Source organism: Scyliorhinus torazame, chromosome 3 (genome assembly GCF_047496885.1).
Source record: "Scyliorhinus torazame isolate Kashiwa2021f chromosome 3, sScyTor2.1, whole genome shotgun sequence".
NCBI classification, from domain to species: domain Eukaryota; kingdom Metazoa; phylum Chordata; class Chondrichthyes; order Carcharhiniformes; family Scyliorhinidae; genus Scyliorhinus; species Scyliorhinus torazame.
In genome coordinates this window covers 378,462,020-378,486,248 of record NC_092709.1, presented here as the reverse complement: position 1 = coordinate 378,486,248, position 24,229 = coordinate 378,462,020, and the positions used below count along the sequence as shown (strand labels likewise).

Sequence of the window (24,229 nt, the reverse complement as noted above, 5' to 3'; positions counted from 1 at the left end):
AGGTTTCTGGACCATTAGGATTTCTTCCAGGGCAGGTGTGACCTGTACAAGGAGGACGGGCTGCATCTAAACTGGAGGGGCACCAATATCCGGGAGGTTTGCTAGGTTCACTCGGGAGGATTTAAACTAGTATGGTGCAAAAAGGTGAGAAGTGTGAGAAGGGAGGTGGCCATTGCCGGAGTGAGGGTGTTGTCCCTTAATGCGCGCAGGATACGCAACAAGAAATTGGCTGGTACGATGTTGTTGGCATCACAGAGACTTGGCTGCAAGGGGATCAGGGCTGGGATCTACCCGTACCAGCCTCCCCGAACAGGCACCGGAATGTGGCGACTAGGGGCTTTTCACAGTAACTTCATTTGAAGCCTACTTGTGACAATAAGCGATTTTCATTTTTCATCTAAATATCCAAGGATATGTGTCCTATCGAAAGGAAAGGCAGATGGGCAAAGGGGGCGGGGTTGCATTGTGAGTAAGGAATGAAGTTAAATCGATAGCAAGGAGCGATATAGGATCAGAAGGCACAGAATCTCTGTGGGTAGAGTTAAGGAATCGCAAAAGTAAAAAGACCCTGATGGGAGTTATGTACAGGCCCCCTAGCAGTAGTCCGGATGTGGGGCAGCAAATAAATCAGGAGATAGAAAAGGCTGTAAAAAAGGCAATATTCCAATAATCATGGGGGACTTCAATATGCAGGTGGACTGGGAAAATCAGGTTGGTCGTGGATCCCAAGAAAAGGAATTTGTGGAATGTCTAAGAGATGTTTTTTTGGAGCAGCTTGTGACAGAGCCTACTGGGGAACAGGCAATTCTGGATTTGGTGATGTGTAATGAGGCAGACTTGATTAGGGAACTTAAGGTGAAGGATCCCTTAGGGAGCAGTGACCACAATATGATAGAATTCACCCTGCAGTTTGAGAGGATTGGATTGGATTGGATTTGTTTATTGTCACATGTACCGAGGTACGAAAAGTATTTTTCTGCGAGCAGCTCAACAGATCATTAAATACATGAAAAGAAAAGGGAATAAAAGAAAATACATAATAGGGCAACACAACATAAACAATGTAACTACATAAGCACCGGCATCGGGTGAAGCATACAGGGTGTAGTGTTAATGAGGTCAGTCTGTAAGAGGGTCATTTAGGAGTCTGGTGACAGTGGGGAAGAAGCTGTTTTTGAGTCTGTTCGTGCGTGTTCTCAGACTTACTCAGACTGTATCTCCTGCCCGATGGAAGAAGCAGGAAGAGTGAGTAAGCCGGGTGGGAGGGATCTTTGATTATACTGCCCGCTTTCCCCAGGCAGCGGGAGGTGTAGATGGAGTCAATGGATGGGAGGCAGGTTCGTGTGATGGACTGGGCGGTGTTCACGACTCTCTGAAGTTTCTTGCAGTCCTGGGCCGAGCAGTTGCCATACCAGGCTGTGATGCAGCCCGATAGGATGCTTTCTATGGTGCATCTGTAAAAGTTGGTAAGGGTTAATGTGGACATGCCGAATTTCCTTAGTTTCCTGAGGAAGTATAGGCGCTGTTGTGCTTTCTTGGTGGTAGCGTCGACCTGGGTGGACCAGGACAGATTTTTGGAGATGTGCACCCCTAGGAATTTGAAACTGCTAACCATCTCCACCTCGGCCCCGTTGATGCTGACAGGGGTGTGTACAGTACTTTCCTTCCTGAAGTCAATGACCAGCTCTTTAGTTTTGCTGGCATTAGGAAGAGATTGTTGTCGCTACACCACTCCACTACGTTCTCTATCTCCCTCCTGTATTCGGACTCATCGTTATTCGAGATCCGGCCCACTATGGTCGTATCATCAGCAAACTTGTTGATGGAGTTGGAACCAAGTTTTGCCACGCAGTCATGTGTGTACAGGGAGTAGAGTAGGGGGCTAAGTACGCAGCCTTGCGGGGCGCCGGTGTTGAGGTCTATTGTGGAGGACGTGTTGTTGTTCATTCTTACTGATTGTGGTCTGTTGGTCAGAAAATCGAGGATCCAGTTGCAGAGTGAGGAGCCAAGTCCTAGGTTTTGGAGCTTTGATATGAGCTTGGCTGGGATTATGGTGGTGAAGGCGGACCTGTAGTCAATAAATAGGAGTCTGATGTAGGAGTCCTTGTTTTCGAGATGCTCTAGGGATGAGTGTAGGGCCAGGGAAATGGTGTCTGATGTGGACCGGTTGCAGCGGTATGCGAATTGCAGTGGATCAAGGCGTTCTGGGAGTATGGAGGTGATGCGCTTCATGATCAACCTCTCGAAGCACTTTGTTACGACTGAAGTCAGGACCACCAGACGGTAGTCATTGAGGCACGTTGCCTGGTTCTTCTTTGGTACCGGTATGATGGTGGTCTTCTTGAAGCAGGTGGGGACCTCGGAGTGGAGTAGGGACAGGTTAAAGATGTCCGTGAATACCTCTGCCAGCTGGTCCGGGCAGGCTCTGAGTGCACGACCAGGGATCCCGTCCGGGCCCGTCGCCTTCCGAGGGTTCACTTTCAGGAAGGCCGATCTGACTTCGGAAGCTGTGATGGTGGGTATGGGTGAATTATGGGCTGCTGGGGCACTCGCCAGCGGATTGTTGGTCGAACGCATTGAGCTCATCATGGGAGGGGTGCGCTGCTGCCAGAGATACTGTTCGGCTTCGCTTTGTAGCCCGTTATGTTGTTTAGTCCTTACCACAACCGCCGAGAGTCTGTCTGTGACGCTAGCTTGGTTTGATATTCACTCTGGGCTTTCCGGGTGGCTTTGCGGAGGGAGAAGCTGCAATCAATATTTCAATTAAATAAGGGTAACTACAAAGACATGAGGGAGGAGCTGGCCAGAGTTGTGGAGGCCAATTCACTGAGTGTCTTTAAGACGGAGATAGAGAGGTTCCTGATTAATAAGGGGGTCAGGGGTTATGGGGAGAAGGCAGGAGAATGGGGATGAGAAAATATCAGCCATGATTGAATGGCGGAGCAGACTCGATGGGCCGAGTGGCCTAATTCTGCTCCTATGTCGTATGGTCTTACGGTCTAAGTGTGCGACTGGAACAAGTGTGCGACTGGAACAAGTGTGCGACTGGAACAAGTGTGTGACTGGGACAAGTGTGTGACTGGGACACGTGTGTGACTGGGACAAGTGTGCGACTGGAACACGTGTGTGACTGGAACAAGTGTGTGACTGGGACACGTGTGTGACTGGGACAAGTGTGCGACTGGAACACGTGTGTGACTGGGACAAGTGTGCGACTGGAACAAGTGTGTGACTGGGACAAGTGTGTGACTGGGACACGTGTGTGACTGGGACAAGTGTGCGACTGGAACACGTGTGTGACTGGGACAAGCGTGTGACTGGGACAAGCATGCAACTGGAGCAAATGTGCGACTGGAAAAAGTGTGCAACTGGGACAAGTGTGCGACTGGAACAAGCGAGCAACACAGCCAAGTGTGCGACTGGGACAAATGCGCGACTGGAACAAGTGTGTGACTGTAGACAAATGTGCGACTGGAACAAGTGTGAAACTGGACCAAGCCTGCAACACAGACAAGTGTGCGACTGGGACAAGTGTGCTACTGGAACAAGTATATGACTAGAACAAGTGAGCGACTGTGACAAGTGTGCGACTGTAACAAGTGTGCACCTGGAACAAGTGTGTGACTGGGACATGCGTGTGACTGGGACAAGCGTGCGACTGGGACAAGTGTGTGACTGGAGCAAGTGTGCAACTGGAACAAGTGTGCGACTGGGACAAGTGTGCGACTGGGACAAGTGTGCGACTGGGACAAGCGAGCGACTGGAACAAGTGTGAGACTGGGCCAAGCGTGCAACTCGGTCAAGTGTATGACTGGGACAAGTGTGTGACTGGGACAAGTGTGCGACTGGAACAAGTGCGTGACTGGGACAAGTGTGCAAGTCTCCAAGCAGGTCTGCTCTCTTCACTCATGTTTAAGAAAACTTTGTACAAACTCCCTCCTTCACCCGCCAATCCAGGAGGAGGTATCTCTGGGAACTCACTTCTCAAATCCCCACATCTTTGGGTGTAAGTCAGTTACTCACCGCCTGACCTTCCGCTGCATCAGCTGAGCTTCTTTCATTCTTTGGACCGTTGACATGTAGGCCATGATGCGGTTGTTGCAGGTCAGAAGGCTCTTGGCTGCCTCCAGTGCTTGCTGCCTCTGTGTACAGGCTGCTAGGAGTTTACAGGCCCCCTCACGCATCCGGACTTCATGGTCAATTTTCTTCTGGAAATCAGTGTCCTGCAAAACATGGAGCAAAGGGCACTTTCTGAATAAAATATCACAAACTTACCGATTAACAGTAGGAGGAGGCTATTCAGTCCCTCTAGCCTGCTCCAAGATTCAATAACATGATGAGTGATCGGATTGTAACCTCACATCACAGTCAGCCTACCCCCAACAAGGTTTTATTCATTTGTTAGTCAAGAATTTGTTTACCTGTCTTCAGTATATTCATTGACTCTGTTCCCCCATTGCAATCTGGGGAAGAGAGTTACAAAGATTCTTAATCTTTAATAATCTTTATTAGTGTCACAAGTGGCACTAGGGCAGCACGGTAGCACGGTGGTTAGCACTGTTGCTTCGCAGCTCCAGGGTCCCAGGTTCGATTCCCGGCTTGGGTCACTGTCTGTGCGGAGTCTGCACGTCCTCCCCGTGTCTGCGTGGGTTTCCTCCGGGTGCTCCGGTTTCCTCCCACAGTCCAAAGATGTGCAGGTTAGGTGGATTGGCCATGATAAATTGCCCTTAGTGTCCAAAAAGGGTAGGTGGGGGTTATTGGGTTATGGGGATCGGGTGGAAGTGAGGGTTTAGGTAGGGTGCACTTTCCAAGGGCCGGTGCAGACTCGATGGGCCGAATGGCCTCATTCTGCTCTGTAAATTCTATTCTCAGGAGGCTGACATTAACACTGCAGTGAAGTTACTGTGAAAAGCCCCTAGTCGCCACATTCCGTCGCCTGTTCGGGTACATGGAGGGAGAATTCAGAATGTCACCGAAAAGCACGTCTTTCGGGACCTGTGGGAGGAAACCGGAGCACCCGGAGGAAACCCACGCAGACACGGGGAGGACGTGCAGACTCCGCACAGACAGTGACCCAAGCCGGGAATCGAACCTGGGACCCTGGCGCTGTGACTGTGCTGCCCATGGAGCAGAACCAAAGTAGAACAAAGGAAAGTACATGCCCTTCGGCCCTCCAATCCTGTGCCCATCATGATGCCCGAACTAAAAAAACCTTCTGCCCTCACTCGGTCCGATCCCTCTGTTTCCTCCCTATTCACGTATCCATCCCGCTGCCTCTGAAATGTCGCTAATGTGCTGCTTCTGCCACATCCTCTGTTCCAGACACCCACCCCTCTCTGTGTGGAAAACTTACCCCGCACATCTCCCTTAAACTCCCCCCTCTCACCCTGACCCTGTGCCCCCTTGTAACTGACATTTCCACCCTTGGAAATAGCCTCTGACTATCCCCCCTGTCTGTGCCTCTCAGAATTTTGTTGACCTCTATCAGGTCTCCCCTCAGCCTTCGAAACAGTCCTAGTTTATTTAACCTCTCCTCATAGCCAACACCCTCAAAACCATTTCTATACACTACAAACAACAGAGGTCCCAGCACTGATCCCTGTGGAACACCACTAGCTATAGATCTCCATTCTGAAAAACACCCTTCCACCGTTACTCTCTGTCTTCTATAACCAAGTAAGAAGTCTTACAACAAGTTAAAGTCCACAGGTTTGTTTCGAATTAGTGGGGGGGCGGGATGACCTTGGCAAGATGTCCGTCCTCTTCAATGACGTGTTGAAGGCTGCGAAGAAGATGTCATAGTTTCTCCGCTCCGGGAAAGTACTGGACGACGTGTCTGTCGGTTGTGTCCCGTGTTTGTCTTCTGAGGAGGTCGGTGCGGTTTTTTGCTGTGGCGCGTTGGAACTGTCGATCGAGACGAGTCAAGCGCCATATCCCATTTGTACGGGGGCATCTTTCAGCGTCTGGTCTACAGATGTCTGTTACGCTCCTCCTCGTCTGAGCAGATCCTGTGTATACGGAGCGCTTGTCCAGAGGGGATGGCTTCTTTAATGTGTTTAGGGTGGAAGCTGGAGAAGTGGAGCATCGTGAGGTTATCCGTGGGTTTGCGGTAAAGCGAAGTGCTGAGGTGACCGTCCTTGATGGAGACGAGTGTGTCCGAGAATGCAACTGATTCTGGAGAGAAGTCCATGGTGAGTCTGATGGTTGGATGGAACTTATTGATGTCATCATGTAGTCATTTCAGTGATTCTTCACCGTGGGTCCAAAGGAAAAAAATGTCATCGATGTATCTGGTGTATAACGTCGGTTGAAGGTCCTGTGCGGTGAGGAGGACCCTACGTGCTCTCATCCCACGTACTCCCCGCATTGGAGATCTCTACTGCCTCCCAAAAATACACAAGGCCAACACACCAGGCCGTCCTATCGTTTCAGGCAATGGGACCCTGTGTGAGAACCTCTCTGGCTACATCGAGGGCATCTTGAAACCCATCGTACAAGGTACACCCAGCTTCTGTCGCGACACGACGGACTTCCTGCAGAAACTCAGCACCCATGGACCAGTTGAACCAGGAACATTCCTCGTCACAATGGACGTCTCGGCACTCTACACCAGCATCTCCCATGACGACGGCATTGCTGCAACAGCCTCAGTACTCAACACCGACAACTGCCAATCTCCAGACGCAATTCTGCAACTCATCCGCTTCATTCTGGATCACAACGTCTTCACCTTCGACAACAAGTTCTTCATCCAGACGCACGGAACAGCCATGGGAACCAAATTCGCACCCCAATACGCCAACATCTTCATGTACAAGTTTGAACATGACCACCTCACCCCACAGGACCTTCAACCGATGTTATACACCAGATACATCAATGTCATTTTTTTCCTTTGCACGCACAGCGAAGAATCACTGAAGTGACTACACGATGACATCAATAAGCTCCACCCCACCATCAGACTCACCATGGACTTCTCTCCAGAATCAGTTGCATTCTCGGACACACTCATCTCCATCAAGGACGGTCACCTCAGCACTTCGCTTTACCGCAAACCCACGGATAACCTCACAATGCTCCACTTCTCCAGCTTCCACCCTAAACACATTAAAGAGCCATCCCCGATGGACAAGCCCTCCGTATACACAAGATCTGGTCAGATGAGGAAGAGCGTAACAGACATCTACAGACTCTGAAAGATGAGCTTGTACGAACAGGATATGGCGCTCAACTCATCGATCGACAGTTCCAACGCGCCACAGCAAAAAAACGCACCGACCTCCTCAGAAGACAAACACGGGACACAACCGACAGAGTACCCTTCGTCGTCCAGTACTTCCCCGGAGCGGAGAAACTATGACATCATCTTCGCAGCCTTCAACACATCATTGATGAAGACGAACATCTTGCCAAGGTCATCCCCACACCCCCACTACTTGCCTTCAAACAACCGCGCAAACGCAAACAAATCATTTTTTTATTTTTATTTTTTATTTTATTTTTTTATTTTTTTTACAATACAGCGCAGTACAGGCCCTTCGGCCCACGATGTTGCACCGAAACAAAAGCCATCTAACCTACACTATACCATTATCATCCATATGTTTATCCAATAAACTTTTAAATGCCCTCAATGTTGGCGAGTTCACTACTGTAGCAGGTAGGGCATTCCACGGCCTCACTACTCTTTGCGTAAAGAACCTACCTCTGACCTCTGTCCTATATCTATTACCCCTCAGTTTAAAGTTATGTCCCCTCGTGCCAGCCATATCCATCCGCGGGAGAAGGCTCTCACTTTCCACCCTATCCAACCCCCTGATCATTTTGTATGCCTCTATTAAGTCTCCTCTTAACCTTCTTCTCTCCAACGAAAACAACCTCAAGTCCATCAGCCTTTCCTCATAAGATTTTCCCTCCATACCAGGCAACATCCTGGTAAATCTCCTCTGCACCCGCTCCAAAGCCTCCACGTCCTTCCTATAATGCGGTGACCAGAACTGTATGCAATACTCCAAATGCGGCCGTACCAGAGTTCTGTACAGCTGCAACATGACCTCCCGACTCCGGAACTCAATTCCTCTACCAATAAAGGCCAACACTCCATAGGCCTTCTTCACAACCCTATCAACCTGGGTGGCAACTTTCAGGGATCTATGTACATGGACACCTAGATCCCTCTGCTCAGCCACACTTTCAAGAACTTTACCATTAGCCAAATATTCCGCATTCCTGTTATTCCTTCCAAAGTGAATCACCTGACACTTCTCTACATTAAACTCCATTTGCCACCTCTCAGCCCAGCTCTGCAGCTTATCTATATCCCTCTGTATCCTGTAACAAATCATTATTTGCAGCAATCTACCTAGATTTCAGAACAGCGACCACGACACCACACAACCCTGACATGGCAATCTCTGCAAGAAATGCCAGATCATCGACATGGATACCGCCATTACACGTGAGAACACCACCCACCAGGTACGCGGTACACACTCGTGCGACTCGGCCAACGTTGTCTACCTCATACGCTGCAGGAAAGGATGTCTGAAGCGTGGTACATTGGCGAGACCATGCAGACGCTGCGACAACGGATGAACGGACATAGAACATTACAGCGCAGTACAGGCCCTTCGGCCCTCGATGTTGCGCCGACCTGTGAAACCACTCTAAAGCCCATCTACACTATTCCCTGATCGTCCATATGTCTATCCAATGACCATTTGAATGTCCTTAGTGTTGGCGAGTCCACTACTGTTGCAGGCAGGGCATTCCACACCCTTACTACTCTCTGAGTAAAGAACCTACCTCTGACGTCTGTCCTATATCTATCTCCCCTCAATTTAAAGCTATGTCCCCTCGTGCTAGACATCACCATCCGAGGAAAAAGGCTCTCACTGTCCACCCTATCTAATCCTCTGATCATCTTGTATGCCTCAATTAAGTCACCTCTTATCCTTCTTCTCTCTAACGAAAACAGCCTCAAGTCCCTCAGCCTTTCCTCATAAGATCTTCCCTCCATACCAGGCAACATTCTGGTAAATCTCCTCTGCACCCTTTCCAAAGCTTCCACATTTCGTTGGTGGAATTGCGGATAGCGATGAGGACTGTCTGAGGATACAGCAGGATTTAGATTGTCTGGAGACTTGGGCGGAGAGATGGCAGATGGAGTTTAACCTGGACAAATGTGAGGTAATGCATTTTGGAAGGGCTAATGCAGGTAGGGAATATACAGTGAATGGTAGAACCCTCAAGAGTATTGAAAGTCAAAGAGATCTAGGAGTACAGGTCCACAGATCACTGAAAGGGGCTACACAGGTGGAGAAGGTAGTCAAGAAGGCATACGGCATGCTTGCCTTCATTGGCCGGGGCATTGAGTATAAGAATTGGCAAGTCATGTTGCAGCTGTATAGAACCTTAGTTAGGCCACACTTGGAGTATAGTGTTCAATTCTGGTCGCCACACTACCAGAAGGATGTGGAGGCTTTAGAGAGGGTGCAGAAGAGATTTACCAGAATGTTGCCTGGTATGGAGGGCATAAGCTATGAGGAGCGATTGAATAAACTCGGTTTGTTCTCACTGGAACGAAGGAGGTTGAGGGGCGACCTGATAGAGGTATACAAAATTATGAGGGGCATAGACAGAGTGGATAGTCAGAGGCTTTTCCCCAGGGTAGAGGGGTCAATTACTAGGGGGCATAGGTTTAAGGTGAGAGGGGCAAAGTTTAGAGTAGATGTACGAGGCAAGTTTTTTACGCAGAGGGTAGTGGGTGCCTGGAACTCACTACCGGAGGAGGTAGTGGAGGCAGGGACGATAGGGACATTTAAGGGGCATCTTGACAAATATATGAATAGGATGGGAATAGAAGGATACGGACCCAGGAAGTGTAGAAGATTGTAGTTTAGTCGGGCAGTATGGTCGGCACGGGCTTGGAGGGCCGAAGGGCCTGTTCCTGTGCTGTACATTTCTTTGTTCTTTGTTTGTTTGTTTATCCTTCCTACAATGCGGTGACCAGAATTGCACGCAATACTCCAAATGCGGCCGCACCAGAGTTTTGTACAGCTGCAACATGACCTCATGGCTCTGAAACTCAATCCCTCTACCAATAAAAGCTAACACACCGTACGCCTTCTTAACAACCCTCTCAATCTGAGTGGCAACTTTCAGGGATCCATGTACATGGACACGGAGATCTCTCTGCTCATCCACACTGCCAAAAATCTTATCATTAGCCCAGTACTCTGTCTTCCTGTTATTCCTTCCAAAATGAATCACCTCACACTTTTCTGCATTAAACTCCATTTGCCACCTCTCAGCCCAGCGCTGCAGCTTATCTATGTCCCTCTGTAACCTGTAACATCCTTCCGCACTGTCCACAACTCCACCGACTTTAGTGTCATCTGCAAATTTACTCACCCATCCTTCTACGCCCTCCTCCAGGTCATTTATAAAAATGACAAACCGCAGTGGCCCCAAAACAGATCCTTGTGGTACACCACTACTAACTGGACTCCAGTCTGAACACTTCCCATCAACCACCATCCTTTGTCTTCTTCCAGCTAGCCAATTTCTGATCCAAACTGCTAAATCACCCTGAATTCCATGCCTCCGTATTTTCTGCAATAGCCTACCGTGGGGAACCTTATCAAACGCTTTGCTGAAATCCATATACACCACATCAACTGCTTTACCCTCATCCACCTGTTTGGTCACCTTCTCAAAGAACTCAATAAGGTTTGTGAGGCACGACCTACCCTTCACAAAACCGTGTTGACTATCTCTAATCAAATTATTCCTTTCCAGATGATGATACATCCTATCTCCTATAAACCTTTCCAAGACCTTGCCCACAACAGAAGTAAGGCTCACTGTTCTCTACAAAGAACAAAGAAATGTACAGCACAGGAACAGGCCCTTCGGCCCTCCAAGCCCGTGCCGACCATGCTGCCCGACTAAACTACAATCTTCTACACTTCCTGGGTCCGTATCCCTCTATTCCCATCCTATTCATGTATTTGTCAAGATGCCCCTTAAATGTCCCGATCGTCCCTGCTTCCACCACCTCCTCCGGTAGTGAGTTCCAGGCACCCACTACCCTCTGTGGAAAAAACTTGCCTCATATATCTACTCTAAACCTTGCCCCTCTCACCTTAAACCTATGCCCCCTAGTAATTGACCCCTCTACCCTGGGGAAAAGCTTCTGACTATCCACTCTGTCTATGCCCCTCATAATTTTGTAGACCTCTATCAGGTCGCCCCTCAACCTCCGTCGTTCCAGTGGGAACAAACCGAGTTTATTCAACCGCTCCTCATAGCTAATGCCCTCCATACCAGGCAACATTCTGGTAAATCTCTTCTGCACCCTCTCTAAAGCCTCCACATCCTTCTGGTAGTGTGGCGACCAGAATTGAACACTATACTCCAAGTGTGGCCTAACTAATGTTCTATACAGCTGCAACATGACTTGCCAATTCTTATACTCAATGCCCCGGCCAATGAAGGCAAGCATGCCGTATGCCTTCTTGACTACCTTCTCCACCTGTGTTGCCCCTTTCAATGACCTGTGGACCTGTACTCCTAGATCTCTTTGACTTTCAATACTCTTGAGGGTTCTACCATTCACTGTATATTCCCTACCTGCGTTAGACCTTCCAAAATGCATTACCTCACATTTATCCGGATTAAACTCCATCTGCCATCTCTCCGCCCAAGTCTCCAAACAATCTAAATCCTGCTGTATCCTCTGACAGTCCTCATCGCTACCCGCAATTCCACTAACCTTTGTGTCGCCTGCAAACTTACTAATCAGACCAGTTACATTTTCCTCCAAATCATTTATAGTTCCCAGCACTGATCCCTGCGGAACACCACTGGTCACAGCCCTCCAATTAGAAAAGCATCCTTCCATTGCTACTCTCTGCCATCTATGACCTAGTCAGTTCTGTATCCACCTTACCAGCTCACCCCTGATCCTGTGTGACTTCACCTTTTGTATTAGTTTACCATGAGGGACCTTGTCAAAGGCCTTACTGAAGTCCATATAGACAACATCCACTGCCCTACCTGCATCAATCATCTTTGTGACTTCCTCGAAAAACTCTATCAAGTTAGTGAGACACGACCTCCCCTTCACAAAACCATGCTGCCTCTCACCAATACGTCCATTTGCTTCCAAATGGGGGTAGATCCTGTCTCGAAGAATTCTCTCCAGTAATTTCCCACCCACTGAAGTAAGGCTCACCGGTCTGTAGTTCCCTGGATTATCCTTGCTACCCTTCTCAAACAGGGGAACAACATTAGCTATTCTCCAGTCATCCGGGACATCACCTGAAGACAGTGAGGATCCAAAGATTTCTGTCGAGGCCTCAGTAATTTCCTCTCCAGCCTCCTTCAGTATTCTGGGGTAGATCTCTTCAGGCCCTGGGGACTTATGTACCTTAATATTTTTTAAGACGCCCAACACCTCGTCTTTTTGGATCTCAATGTGACCCAGGCTATCTACACACCCTTCTCCAGACTCAACATCTACCAATTCCTTCTCTTTGGTGAATACTGATGCAAAGTATTCATTTAGTACCTCGCCCATTTCCTCTGGCTCTACACATAGATTCCCTTGCCTATCCTTCAGTGGGCCAACCCTTTCCCTGGCTATCCTCTTGCTTTTTATGTACGTGTAAAAAGCCTTGGGATTTTCCTTAACCCTATTTGCCAATGACTTTTCATGACCCCTTCTAGCCCTCCTGACTCCTTGCTTAAGTTCCTTCCTACTTTCCTTATATTCCACGCAGGCTTCGTCTGTTCCCAGCCTTTTAACCCTGACAAATGCCTCCTTTTTCTTTTTGACGAGGCCTACAATATCTCTTGTTATCTAAGATTCCAGAAAATTGCCGTATTTATCCTTCTTCCTCACAGGAACATGCCGGTCCTGAATTCCTTTCAACTGACACTTGAAAGCCTCCCACATGTCAGATGTTGATTTGCCCTAAAATATCCACCCCCAATCTAGGTTCTTCAGTTCCCGCCTAATATTGTTATAATTAGCCTACCCCAATTTAGCACATTCACCCTAGGACCACTCTTATCCTTGTTCACCAGCACTTTAAAACTTACTGAATTGTGGTCACTGTTCCTGAAATGCTCCCCTACTGAAACTTCTACCACCTGGCCGGGCTCATTCCCCAATACCAAGTCCAGTACCGCCCCTTCCCTAGCTGGGCTGTCTACATATTGTTTTAAGAAGCCCTCCTGGATGCTCCTTACAAACTCTGCCCCGTCTAAGCCCCTGGCACTAAGTGAGTCCCAGTCAATATTGGGGAAGTTGAAGTCTCCCATCACCACAACGTTGTTGTTTTTACTCTTTTCCAAAATCTGTCTACCTATCTGCTCCTCTATCTCTCGCTGGCTGTTGGGAGGCCTGTAGTAAACCCCCAACATTGTGACTGCACCCTTCTTATTCCTAATCTCTACCCATATAGCCTCACTGCCCTCTGAGGTGTCCTCTCGCAGTACAGCTGTGATATTCTCCCGAACCAGTAGCGCAACTCCGCCTCCCCTTTTACATCCCCCTCTATCCCGCCTGAAACATCTAAATCCTGGAACGTTTAGCTGCCAATCCTGCCCTTCCCTCAACCAGGTCTCTGTAATGGCAACAACATCATAGTTCCAAGTACTAATCCAAGCTCTAAGTTCATCTGCCTTACCCGTAATAATTCTTGCATTAAAACATATGCACTTCAGGCCACCAGACCCGCTGTGTTCAGCAACTTCTCCCTGTCTGCTCTGCCTCAGAGCCCCACTGTCCCTATTCCCTAGTTCTCCCTCAATGCTCTCACCTTCTGACCTATTGTTCCCGTGCCCACCCCCCTGCCTTACTAGTTTAAACCCTCCCGTGTGACACTAGCAAACCTCGCTGCCAGGATATTTATGCCTCTCCAGTTCAGATGCAACCCGTCCTTCTTATATAGGTCACACCTGCCTCGGAAGAGCACCCAGTGTTCCAGATAACGGAAACCCTCCCTCCTACACCAGCTGTTTAGCCACGTGTTTAGCTGCTCTATCTTCCTATTTCTAACCTCACTGGCACGTGGCACAGGGAGTAATCCCGAGATTACAACCCTAGAGGTCCTATCTTTTAACTTGCTGCCTAGCTCCCTGAACTCCTGCTGCAGGACCTCATGCCCATTCCTGCCTATGTCATTAGTACCAATATGTACAACGACCTCTGCCTGTTTGCCCTCCCCCTTCAGGATGCCCTCTACCCGTTCGGAGACATCCTGGACCCTGGCACCAGGGAGGCAACATACCATCCTGGAGTCTCTTTCACGTCCACAGAAGCGCCTATCTGTACCCCTGACTATAGAGTCCCCTATCACTATTGCTCTTCTGCGCTTTGACCCTCCCTTCTGAACATCAGAGCCAGCCGTGGTGCCACTGCTCTGGCTGCTGCTGTTTTCCCCTGATAGGCTATCCCCCCCAACAGTATCCAAAGGGGTATACCTGTTCGAGAGGGGGACAACCACAGGGGATTCCTGCACTGACTGCCTGCCCTTTCTGGTGGTCACCCATTTCTCTGCCTGCACCTTGGGTGTGACCACATTTATATAACTGCGATCTATAAAGCTTTCCGCCACCTGCATTCTCCTAAGTGCATCCAATTGCTGCTCCAACCGAACCATGCGGTCTGTGAGGAGCTCCAGTTGGGTGCACTTTCTGCAGATGAAGACATCCGGGACGCTGGAAGCTTCCTGGACCTGCCACATCTCACAGTCAGAGCACTGCAGCCCTCTAACTGACATTACGTCAATTAATTTGTAAATTAAAATTAAAAGTTTTTTTTTTAAATGTTTTAAGTTGCTGTTAACTATCTGTTTCCTAGCACTAGATTTCTACTATAAATGCGAAAGCTAAATATAGTACTCTCCGATCTCTGGCTTAGATACCCCTCTAAATTATAATTAAGTAATTATGTTTAATTAGTTCCCAATGCTTAATTTTTTTAATTTAGTGTAGATTCCCAACCAGCCACTCAGGTCACAGCTTTTCTGTGATGTCCCTTCAGTTCCCCCCCGCCCCCCCTCCACACTCAAAATTTGAAAAGGTACTGGGGTTGTCTCTATTCCCCTTCTTGAACAAGGGGACAGCATTTGCTATCCTCCAGTCTTCTGGCATTATTCCTGTAGACAAAGATGACTTATAAGATCAAAGCCAAAGGCTCATCAATCTCCTCCCTAGCTTCCCAGAGAATCCTAGCATAAATCCCATCTGGCCCAGGTGACTTATCTATTTTCATACTTTCCAGAATTGCTATCACCTCCTCTTTATGAACCTCAAGCCCTTCTAGTCTAGTAGCCTGAATCTCAGTATTCTCCTCGACAACATTGTCTTTTTCCTGTGTGAATACTGACGAAAAATATTCATTTAGCACCTCTCCTATCTCCTCGGACTCCACGCACAACTTCCCACTACTGTCCTTGACTGGCCCTACTCTTACCCTAGTCATTCTTTTATTCCTGACATATCTATAGAAAGCTTTAGGGTTATCCTTGATCCTACCTGCCAAAGACTTCTCATGTCCCCTCCTGGCTCTTCTTAGCTCTCTCTTTAGGTCCTTCCGAGCTAACTTGTAACTCTCGAGCGCCATAACTGAACCTTCATGTCTCATCTTTACATAAACCTCCTTCTTCCTCTTGACAAGTGTTTCGACTGCTTTAGTAAACCACGGTTCCCTTGCTCGACCACTTCCTCCCTGCCTGACAGGTACATACTTATCAAGGACACACAGTAGCTGTTCCTTGAACAAGCTCCACATTTCCATTGTGCCCATCCCCTGCAGTTTTCCTCTCCATCCGATGCATCCAAAGTCACATCATAATTGCCTTTCCCCCAGGTATAACTCTTGCCCTGCGGTATATACCTATCCCTTTCCATCACTAAAGTAAACGTAATCGAATTGTGGTCACTATCACCAAAGTGCTCACCTACCTCCAAATCTAACACCTGTCTTGGTTCATTCCCCAGTACCAAATCCAATATGGCCTCGCCTCTCGTTGGCCTATCTACATACTGTGTCAGGAAACCCTCCTGCACACATTAGACAAAAACGGACCCATCTAAAGTACCCGAACTATAGCGTTTCCAGTCAATATTTGGAAAGTTAAAGTCCCCCATAACAACTACTCTGTTGCTTTCACTCCTATCCAGAATCAACTTTGCAATCCTTTCCTCTGCATCTCTGGAACTTTTCGGAGACCTATAGAACACCCCCAACAGGGTGATCTCTCCTTTCCTGTTTCTAACCTCAGCCCATACTACCTCAGTAGCCGAGTCCTCATCAAATGTCCTTTCTGCCATCGTAATACTGTCCTTGACTAACAATGCCACCCCTCCCCCTCTTTTACCACCTTCACTAAGCTTACTGAAATATCTAAACCCCGGCACCTGCAACAACCATTCCTGTCCCTGCTCAATCCATGTCTCCGAAATGGCCACAACATCGAAGTCCCAGGTACCAACCCATGCTGCCAGTTCACCCACCTTATTCCGGATGCTCCTGGCATTGAAGAAGACACACTTTAAACCACCTTCCTGCCTGCCGGTATACTCCTGCAACTTTGAAACCTTACTCATGACCTCACTACTCTCAACCTCCTGCATACTGGAGCTACAATTCAGGTTCCCAATCTCCTGCTGAATAGTTTAAACCCTCCCGACATCGCACGACAATCACCAGGCAGGAAGGTTCCCTTCCAGTCGGGGAACAATTCAGCCTCTGATCTCCGGGTAAGCGTTCTCCAAGGCGGCCTTCAGGACCTGCGACAACGCAGAATCGCCGAGCAGAAACTGACAGCCAAGTTCCGCACACATGAGTGCGGCCTCAACCGGGACCTTGGATTCATGTCGCATTACATTCACCCCCCACCATCTGGCCTGCGAAATCCTACCAACTGTCCTGGCTTGAGACAATTCGCACCTCTTTAACCTGTGATTATAAGAACATAAGAACTAGGAGCAGGAGTCGGCCATCTGGCCCCTCGAGCCTGCTCCACCATTCAATGAGATCATGGCTTATCTTTTGTGGACTCAGCTCCACTTTCCGGCCCGAACACCATAACCCTTAAGCCCTTTATTCTTCAAAAAACTATCTATCTTTATCTTAAAAACATTTATTGAAGGAGCCTCAACTGCTTCACTGGGCAAGGAATTCCATAGATTCACAACCCTTTGGGTGAAGAAGTTCCTCCTGAACTCAGTCCTAAATCTACTTCCTCTTATTTTGAGGCTATGCCCCCTAGTTCTGCTTTCATCCGCCAGTGAAAACTGCCCGCATCTATCCGATCCCTCTTTCCAGTTGCTCCGTCTGGACCTGTAAAGTCTTAATTACCTGCAACGACTCGCATTCAAAGCATTGTGTTGCATCTTTGACTTTGTCTCTATATATGCTTCTGGAACCCACCTCTTCATTCACCTGAGGAAGGAGCAGTGCTCTGAAAGCTAGTGATTCGAAACAAACCTGTTGGACATTAACCTGGTGTTGTAAGGCTTCTTACTGTGCTCACCCCAGTCCAACGCCGGCATCTCCACTTCTATAACCAAGACAGTTCTGGATCCACCTAGCGAGCCCACCCTGAATCCCATGTGGGTGATTTTAGTTTTTGTACCAGTCTGCCATGCGGAACCTTGTCAAACACCTTACTAAAGTCCATATAAACTACATCCACAGTCCTTCCCTCATCAATTTTCTTTCACCTCTTCAAAAAACTCAATCAAGTTGGTGAGACATGATCTTTCCCATACAAAACCATGCTGCCCGTCACTAACTGGTCCACTTTCCTCCAAATGTCCAGATATCGTGTCCCTCAGAACCTTTTCCAAAAGCTTCCGCAAAAGCTGGAAATGCAGAGTGGCCAACTTCCGCTTCCAGTGTCTATGTTTGTCTGTTTCTCTTCACAGATACTGCCTGTATAGATAGAAACATAGAAAACAGAAGCAGGAGCAGGCTATTCGGCCCTTCTAACCCGCTCTGTATTGTGAACAGGGCTGATCATCAAGTTCAATTTTTAAAATAAATTTAGAGCACCCAATTCATTTTTTCCAATTTGGGGGCAATTTAGTGTGTCCAATCCACCTGCCCTGCACATCTTTGGGTTGTGGGGGCGAAACCCACGCAGACACGGGGAGGATGTGCAAACTCCACACGGACAGTGACAAAGAACAAAGATGTGGAGATGCCGGCGTTGGACTGGGGTGAGCACAGTAAGAAGTCTTACAACACCAGGTTAAAGTCCAACAGGTTTGTTTCGATGTCACTAGCTTTCGGAGCGCTGCTCCTTCCTCAGGTGAACAAAGAACAAAGAGAAACACAGCAGAGGGACAGATGCTTCGGACCCCGCGCCTCATCCAGCAGATCCTCCCTCCCAGTAAATCCAGCAGATCCCACAAAGCAAATCCAGCACAGCCCCCATCCCAGCAAATCCAGCACAGCGCCCATCCCAGCAAATCCAGCACAGCGCCCATCCCAGCAAATCCAACATATTCCCCATCCCAGCAAATCCAGCACAGCGCCCATCCCAGCAAATCCAACATATTCCCCATCCCAGCAAATCCAGCAGATCCCCATCCCAGCAAATCCAACATATTCCCCATCCCAGTAAATCCAACAGATCCCCATCCCAGTAAATCCAGCAGATCCCACAAAGCAAATCCAGCACAGCCCCCATCCCAGCAAATCCAGCACAGCCCCCATCCCAGCAAATCCAACATATTCCCCATCCCAGCAAATCCAGCAGATCCCCATCCCAGCAAATCCAACATATTCCCCATCCCAGTAAATCCAACAGATCCCCATCCCAGTAAATCCAGCAGATCCCCATCCCAGTAAATCCGGCAGATCCCCATCCCAGTAAATCCGGCAGATCCCCCATCCCAGTAAATCCAGCAGATCCCCATCCCAGTAAATACAGCAGATCCCCATCCCAGTAAATACAGCTGATCCCCCATCCCAGTAAATCCAGCAGATCCCCATCCCAGTAAACCCAGTAGATCCCCCATCCCAGTAAATCCGACAGATCTCCCATCACAGTAAATCCAGCAAATCCCCCATCCCAGTAAATCCAGCAGATCCCCATCCCAGTAAATCCGGCAGATCTCCCATCCCAGTAAATCCAGCAGATCGCCCATCCCAGTTAATCCGGCAGATCCCCATCCCAGTAAATCCAGCAGATCCCCATCCCAGTAAATCCAGCAGGTCCCCCGTTCCAGTAAACCCAGATCCCCATCCCAGTAAATCAACCAGATCCCCATCCCAGTAAACCCAGTAAACCCTGCTCAGGGATCCAGTGGGTCACTGTCCCTCGCCTGGATCCAATAGTTCCAAGTGGATCACTGTCCCCCTGCCGGTGACCTAGTGTATTTGTGGGAGTGGGGTCAGGGATCTAGTGGATCTCATTTGTTGAGTGTGACTGGGATCCAGTGAATCTCTTTGCATGGGGGTGATCCAGTGGCTATTTGGGTGGGATGGGTGATCCAGTGAATATCTCTGGGCGGGAGATCTATTGGATTACTCTGTGTTGGGGATTTGGTGGATCTCTGAACGGAGTGGCATGGGGGTCCAATTGATCTATGGTTGTGGGGTTGGGGATCCAGTGGATCTCTCTGGGTAGATGATCCAGTGTATTTCTGAGAGGGGTGGGTGGGGATCAGTGGATCTATGGGAATGGGTTTGGGGATCCAGTGGCCATCTCGTGCCGGGGTACATTGGATCTCTGGATGTGGGGTGTGTGTCCAGTGGAGCTCTCTGGGTGTATGGGGTTGTGTGGATCTCCCAAGGAAGGGATCAGTCGATCACTCTGTGCTTGGGGATCAGGTGGATCTCTCTGGGAGGGATGTGATATCCAGTGAACCCTGGGAGGGATGTGGTGGTGATCCAGTGGATCTCTTGTGGGACGTGGTGGTGATTCCGTGGATCTCTGGTAGGGACTGGGTTGGTGCTCTAGTTGGTCTCTGAGGGGGTGGGTTATGGATCCAGTGGATCTCTGTGAGGAATTGTCTGGTGACCAAGTGGATCTATGGAAGGGATGAGTTGGGGACCTAGTGGGTCTCTCTGCGTTGGAGATCCAGTTGATCAGTGGGAGGGTGGGCTGGGGACCCAGTGGATCTCTGGGAGGGTGGAGACCCAGTGGATCTCTGGGAGGGTGGAGACCCAGTGGATCTCTGGGAGGGTGGAGACCCAGTGGATCTCTGGGAGGGTGGAGACCCAGTGGATCTCTTGGTTACCTGGAGACTTTGGGCCATTTGGCGAATGTAAATCAGGTTCAGATCCTCCATAATCCGCGAGCGCTCCATCCGCCCGGTCACCGCTCCGGACACACTGACCCCGGCCCCGCTCCGGACACACTGACCCCGGCCCCGCTCCGGACACACTGACCCCGGCCCCGCTCCGGACACACTGACCCCGGCCCCGCTCCGGACACACTGACCCCGGCCCCGCTCCGGACACACTGACCCCGGCCCCGCTCCGGACACACTGACCCCGGCCCCGCTCCGGACACACTGACCCCGGCCCCGCTCCGGACACACTGACCCCGGCCCCGCTCCGGACACACTGACCCCGGCCCCGCTCCGGACACACTGACCCCGGCCCCGCTCCGGACACACTGACCCCGGCCCCGCTCCGGACACACTGACCCCGGCCCCGCTCCGGACACACTGACCCCGGCCCCGCTCCGGACACACTGACCCCGGCCCCGCTCCGGACACACTGACCCCCCGGGACAGAGGGGTGGACACTGCACCGGAAAGACTGACTTCCCCCCAGCGCCGCAGCTCCTCCCCCCTCCCCCCTCCTCACTCCCTCACTCCCCTCCTCACTCCCTCACTCCCCTCCTCAGTCCCTCACTCCCCTCCTCACTCCCTCACTCCCCTCCTCACTCCCTCACTCCCCTCCTCACTCCCTCACTCCCCTCCTCAGTCCCTCACTCCCCTCCTCAGTCCCTCACTCCCCTCCTCACTCCCTCACTCCCCTCCTCACTCCCTCACTCCCCTCCTCAGTCCCTCACTCCCCTCCTCAGTCCCTCACTCCCCTCCCCAGTCCCTCACTCCCCTCCCCAGTCCCTCACTCCCCTCCTCAGTCCCTCACTCCCCTCCTCACTCCCTCACTCCCCTCCTCAGTCCCTCACTCCCCTCCCCAGTCCCTCACTCCCCTCCCCAGTCCCTCACTCCCCTCCCCAGTCCCTCACTCCCCTCCTCAGTCCCTCACTCCCCTCCTCAGTCCCTCACTCCCCTCCCCAGTCCCTCACTCCCCTCCCCAGTCCCTCACTCCCCTCCTCAGTCCCTCACTCCCCTCCTCAGTCCCTCACTCCCCTCCTCAGTCCCTCTCCCTCACATTCAGTGAGTGCCGGCTGCAGATTACTGACAGGAAACCCAGTGTCTGATTCCAGCCCCTCAGCTCTGCAGCTGCGGAGGCCCTTGGCTCAGAAACTCTCTCTGCTGACACAGGCTGCATTCAGCTCCAACTCCCCTCAATGCACCAAGTGTTTCAAATCAACCAGCTGCAAACCTCGCTGCAAAGTTCACATTCCTTACAAACTTTCAGCGTTTCATCCTCCTCCCTCTCCTTACAAACTATCAGCGTTTCATCCTCCTCCCTCTCTCTGCAAACTATCAGCGTTTCATCAACCTCCCTCTCCCTGCAAACTATCAGCGTTTCATCAACCTCCCTCTCTCTGCAAACTATCAGCGTTTCATCAACCTCCCTCTCTCTGCAAACTATCAGCGTTTCATCAGCCTCCCTCTCTCTGCAAACTATCAGCATGTCATCCTCCTCCCTCTCTCTGCAAACTATCAGCGTTTCATCAGCCTCCCTCTCTCTGCAAACTATCAGCATGTCATCCTCCTCCCTCTCTCTGCAAACTTTCAGCGTTTCATCAGCCTCCCTCTCTCTGCAAACTATCAGCATGTCATCCTCCTCCCCCTCTCTGTAAACTATCAGCGTTTCACCAGCCTCACTCTCTCTGCAAACTATCAGCGTTTCATCAGCCTCACTCTCTCTGCAAACTATCAGCGTTTCATCAACCTCCCTCTCTCTGCAAACTATCAGCGTTTCATCAGCCTCACTCTCTCTGCAAACTATCAGCGTTTCATCAGCCTCCCTCTCTCTGCAAACTATCAGCGTTTCATCCTCCTCCCTCTCCCTGCAAACTATCAGCGTTTCATCAACCTCCCCCTCTCTGCAAACCATCAGCGTTTCATCCTCCTCCCTCTCCCTGCAAACTATCAGCGTTTCATCAACCTCCCCCTCTCTGCAAACCATCAGCGTTTCATCAACCTCCCTCTCCCTGCAAACTATCAGCGTTTCATCAACCTCCCTCTCTCTGCAAACTATCAGCGTTTCATCAACCTCCCCCTCTCTGCAAACTATCAGCGTTTCATCAGCCTCCCTCTCTCTGCAAACTATCAGCGTTTCATCAACCTCCCCCTCTCTACAAACTATCAGCGTTTCATCCTCCTCCCTCTCCCTGCAAACTATCAGCGTTTCATCAACCTCCCCCTCTCTGCAAACCATCAGCGTTTCATCCTCCTCCCTCTCCCTGCAAACTATCAGCGTTTCATCAACCTCCCCCTCTCTGCAAACCATCAGCGTTTCATCAGCCTCCCTCTCCCTGCAAACTATCAGCGTTTCATCAACCTCCCTCTCTCTGCAAACTATCAGCGTTTCATCAACCTCCCCCTCTCTGCAAACTATCAGCGTTTCATCAACCTCCCTCTCTCTGCAAACTATCAGCATGTCATCCTCCTCCCTCTCTCTACAAACTATCAGTGTTTCGAGCCTGCTCCACCATTCAATGAGATCATGGCTGATCGTTTGTGGACTCAGCTTCACTTTCCTGCCCGAACACCATAACCCATAATCCTTTTATTCTTCAAAAAACTATCTACCTTTATCTTAAAAACATTTATTGAAGGAGCCTCTACTGCTTCACTGGGCAAGGAATTCCATAGATTCACAACCCTTTGGGTGAAGAGGTTCCTCCGAAGCTCAGTCCTAAATCTACTTCCCCTTATTTTGAGGCTATGCCCCCTAGTTCTGCTTTCACCCACCAGTCAAAACAACCTGCCCGCATCTATCCTATCTATTCCCTTCATAATCTTATATGTTTCTGTAAGAGTCCCCCCTCATCCTTCTAAATTCCAACGAGTACAGTCCCAGTCTACTCAACCTCTCCTCGTAATCCGACCCCTTCAGCTCTGGGATTAACCTAGTGAATCTCCTCTGCACACCCTCCAGTGCCAGTACGTCCTTTCTCAAGTAAGGAGACCTAAACTGAATACAATACTCCAGGTGTGGCCTCACTAACACCTTATATAATTGCAGCAGAAACTCTCTAGTCTTAAACTCCATCCCTTTACCAATGAAGGACAAAATTCCATTTGCCTTCTTAATCACCTGTTGCACCTGAAAACCAACTTTTTGCGACTCATGCACTAGGACACCCAGGTCTCTCTGCACAGCAGCATGTTTTAATATTTTATCATTTAAATAATAATCCCTTTTGCTGTTATTCCTACCAAAATGGATAACCTCACATTTTTCAACATTGTATTCCATCTGCCAGACCCTAGCCCATTCACTTAGCCTATCCAAATCCCTCTGCAGACTTCCAGTATCCTCTGCACTTTTTGCTTTACCACTCATCTTAGTGTCGTCTGCAAACTTGGAAACATTGCCCTTGGTCCCCAACTCCAAATCATCTATGTAAATTGTGAACAGTTGTGGGCCGAACACTGATCCCTGAGGGACACCACTAGCTACTGATTGCCAACCAGAGAAACACCCACTAATCCCCACTCTTTGCTTACTATTAATTAACCAATCCTCTATCCATGCTACTACTTTCCCCTTAATGCCATGCATCTTTATCTTATGCAGCAACCTTTTGTGTGGCACCTTGTCAAAGGCTTTCTGGAAATCCAGATACACCACATCCATTGGCTCCCCGTTATCTACCATACTGTTAATGTCCTCAAAAAATTCTACTAAATTAGTTAGGCACGACCTGCCCTTTATGAACCCATGCTGCATCTGCCCAATGGGACAATTTACATCCAGATGCCTCGCTATTTCTTCCTTGATGATAGATTCCAGCATCTTCCCTACTACCGAAGTTAAGCTCACTGGCCTATAATTACCCGCTTTCTGCCTACCTCCTTTTTAAAACAGTGGTGTCACGTTTGC

At 49.6% G+C, this 24,229-nt stretch overlaps 1 protein-coding gene across 2 annotated transcripts in view; it reads right to left on the bottom strand.

Annotated features, from left to right (window-relative positions):
* The window catches only part of LOC140409377 (rhotekin-like), a 342,330-nt gene extending 321,934 nt beyond the window's left edge, over positions 1-20,396 (bottom strand). For both annotated transcript variants that reach the window (XM_072497827.1, XM_072497828.1), the window contains exons 1-2: positions 20,272-20,396; positions 4,024-4,223 (exon numbers count right to left, since the gene is read on the bottom strand). In XM_072497827.1, the coding sequence (XP_072353928.1) occupies positions 4,024-4,223; positions 20,272-20,340 (269 nt within the window). In that variant the 5' untranslated portion in view covers positions 20,341-20,396. The remainder of the gene's footprint in view (positions 1-4,023; positions 4,224-20,271) is intronic.
* Between the last annotated feature and the right edge of the window lie 3,833 nt (positions 20,397-24,229).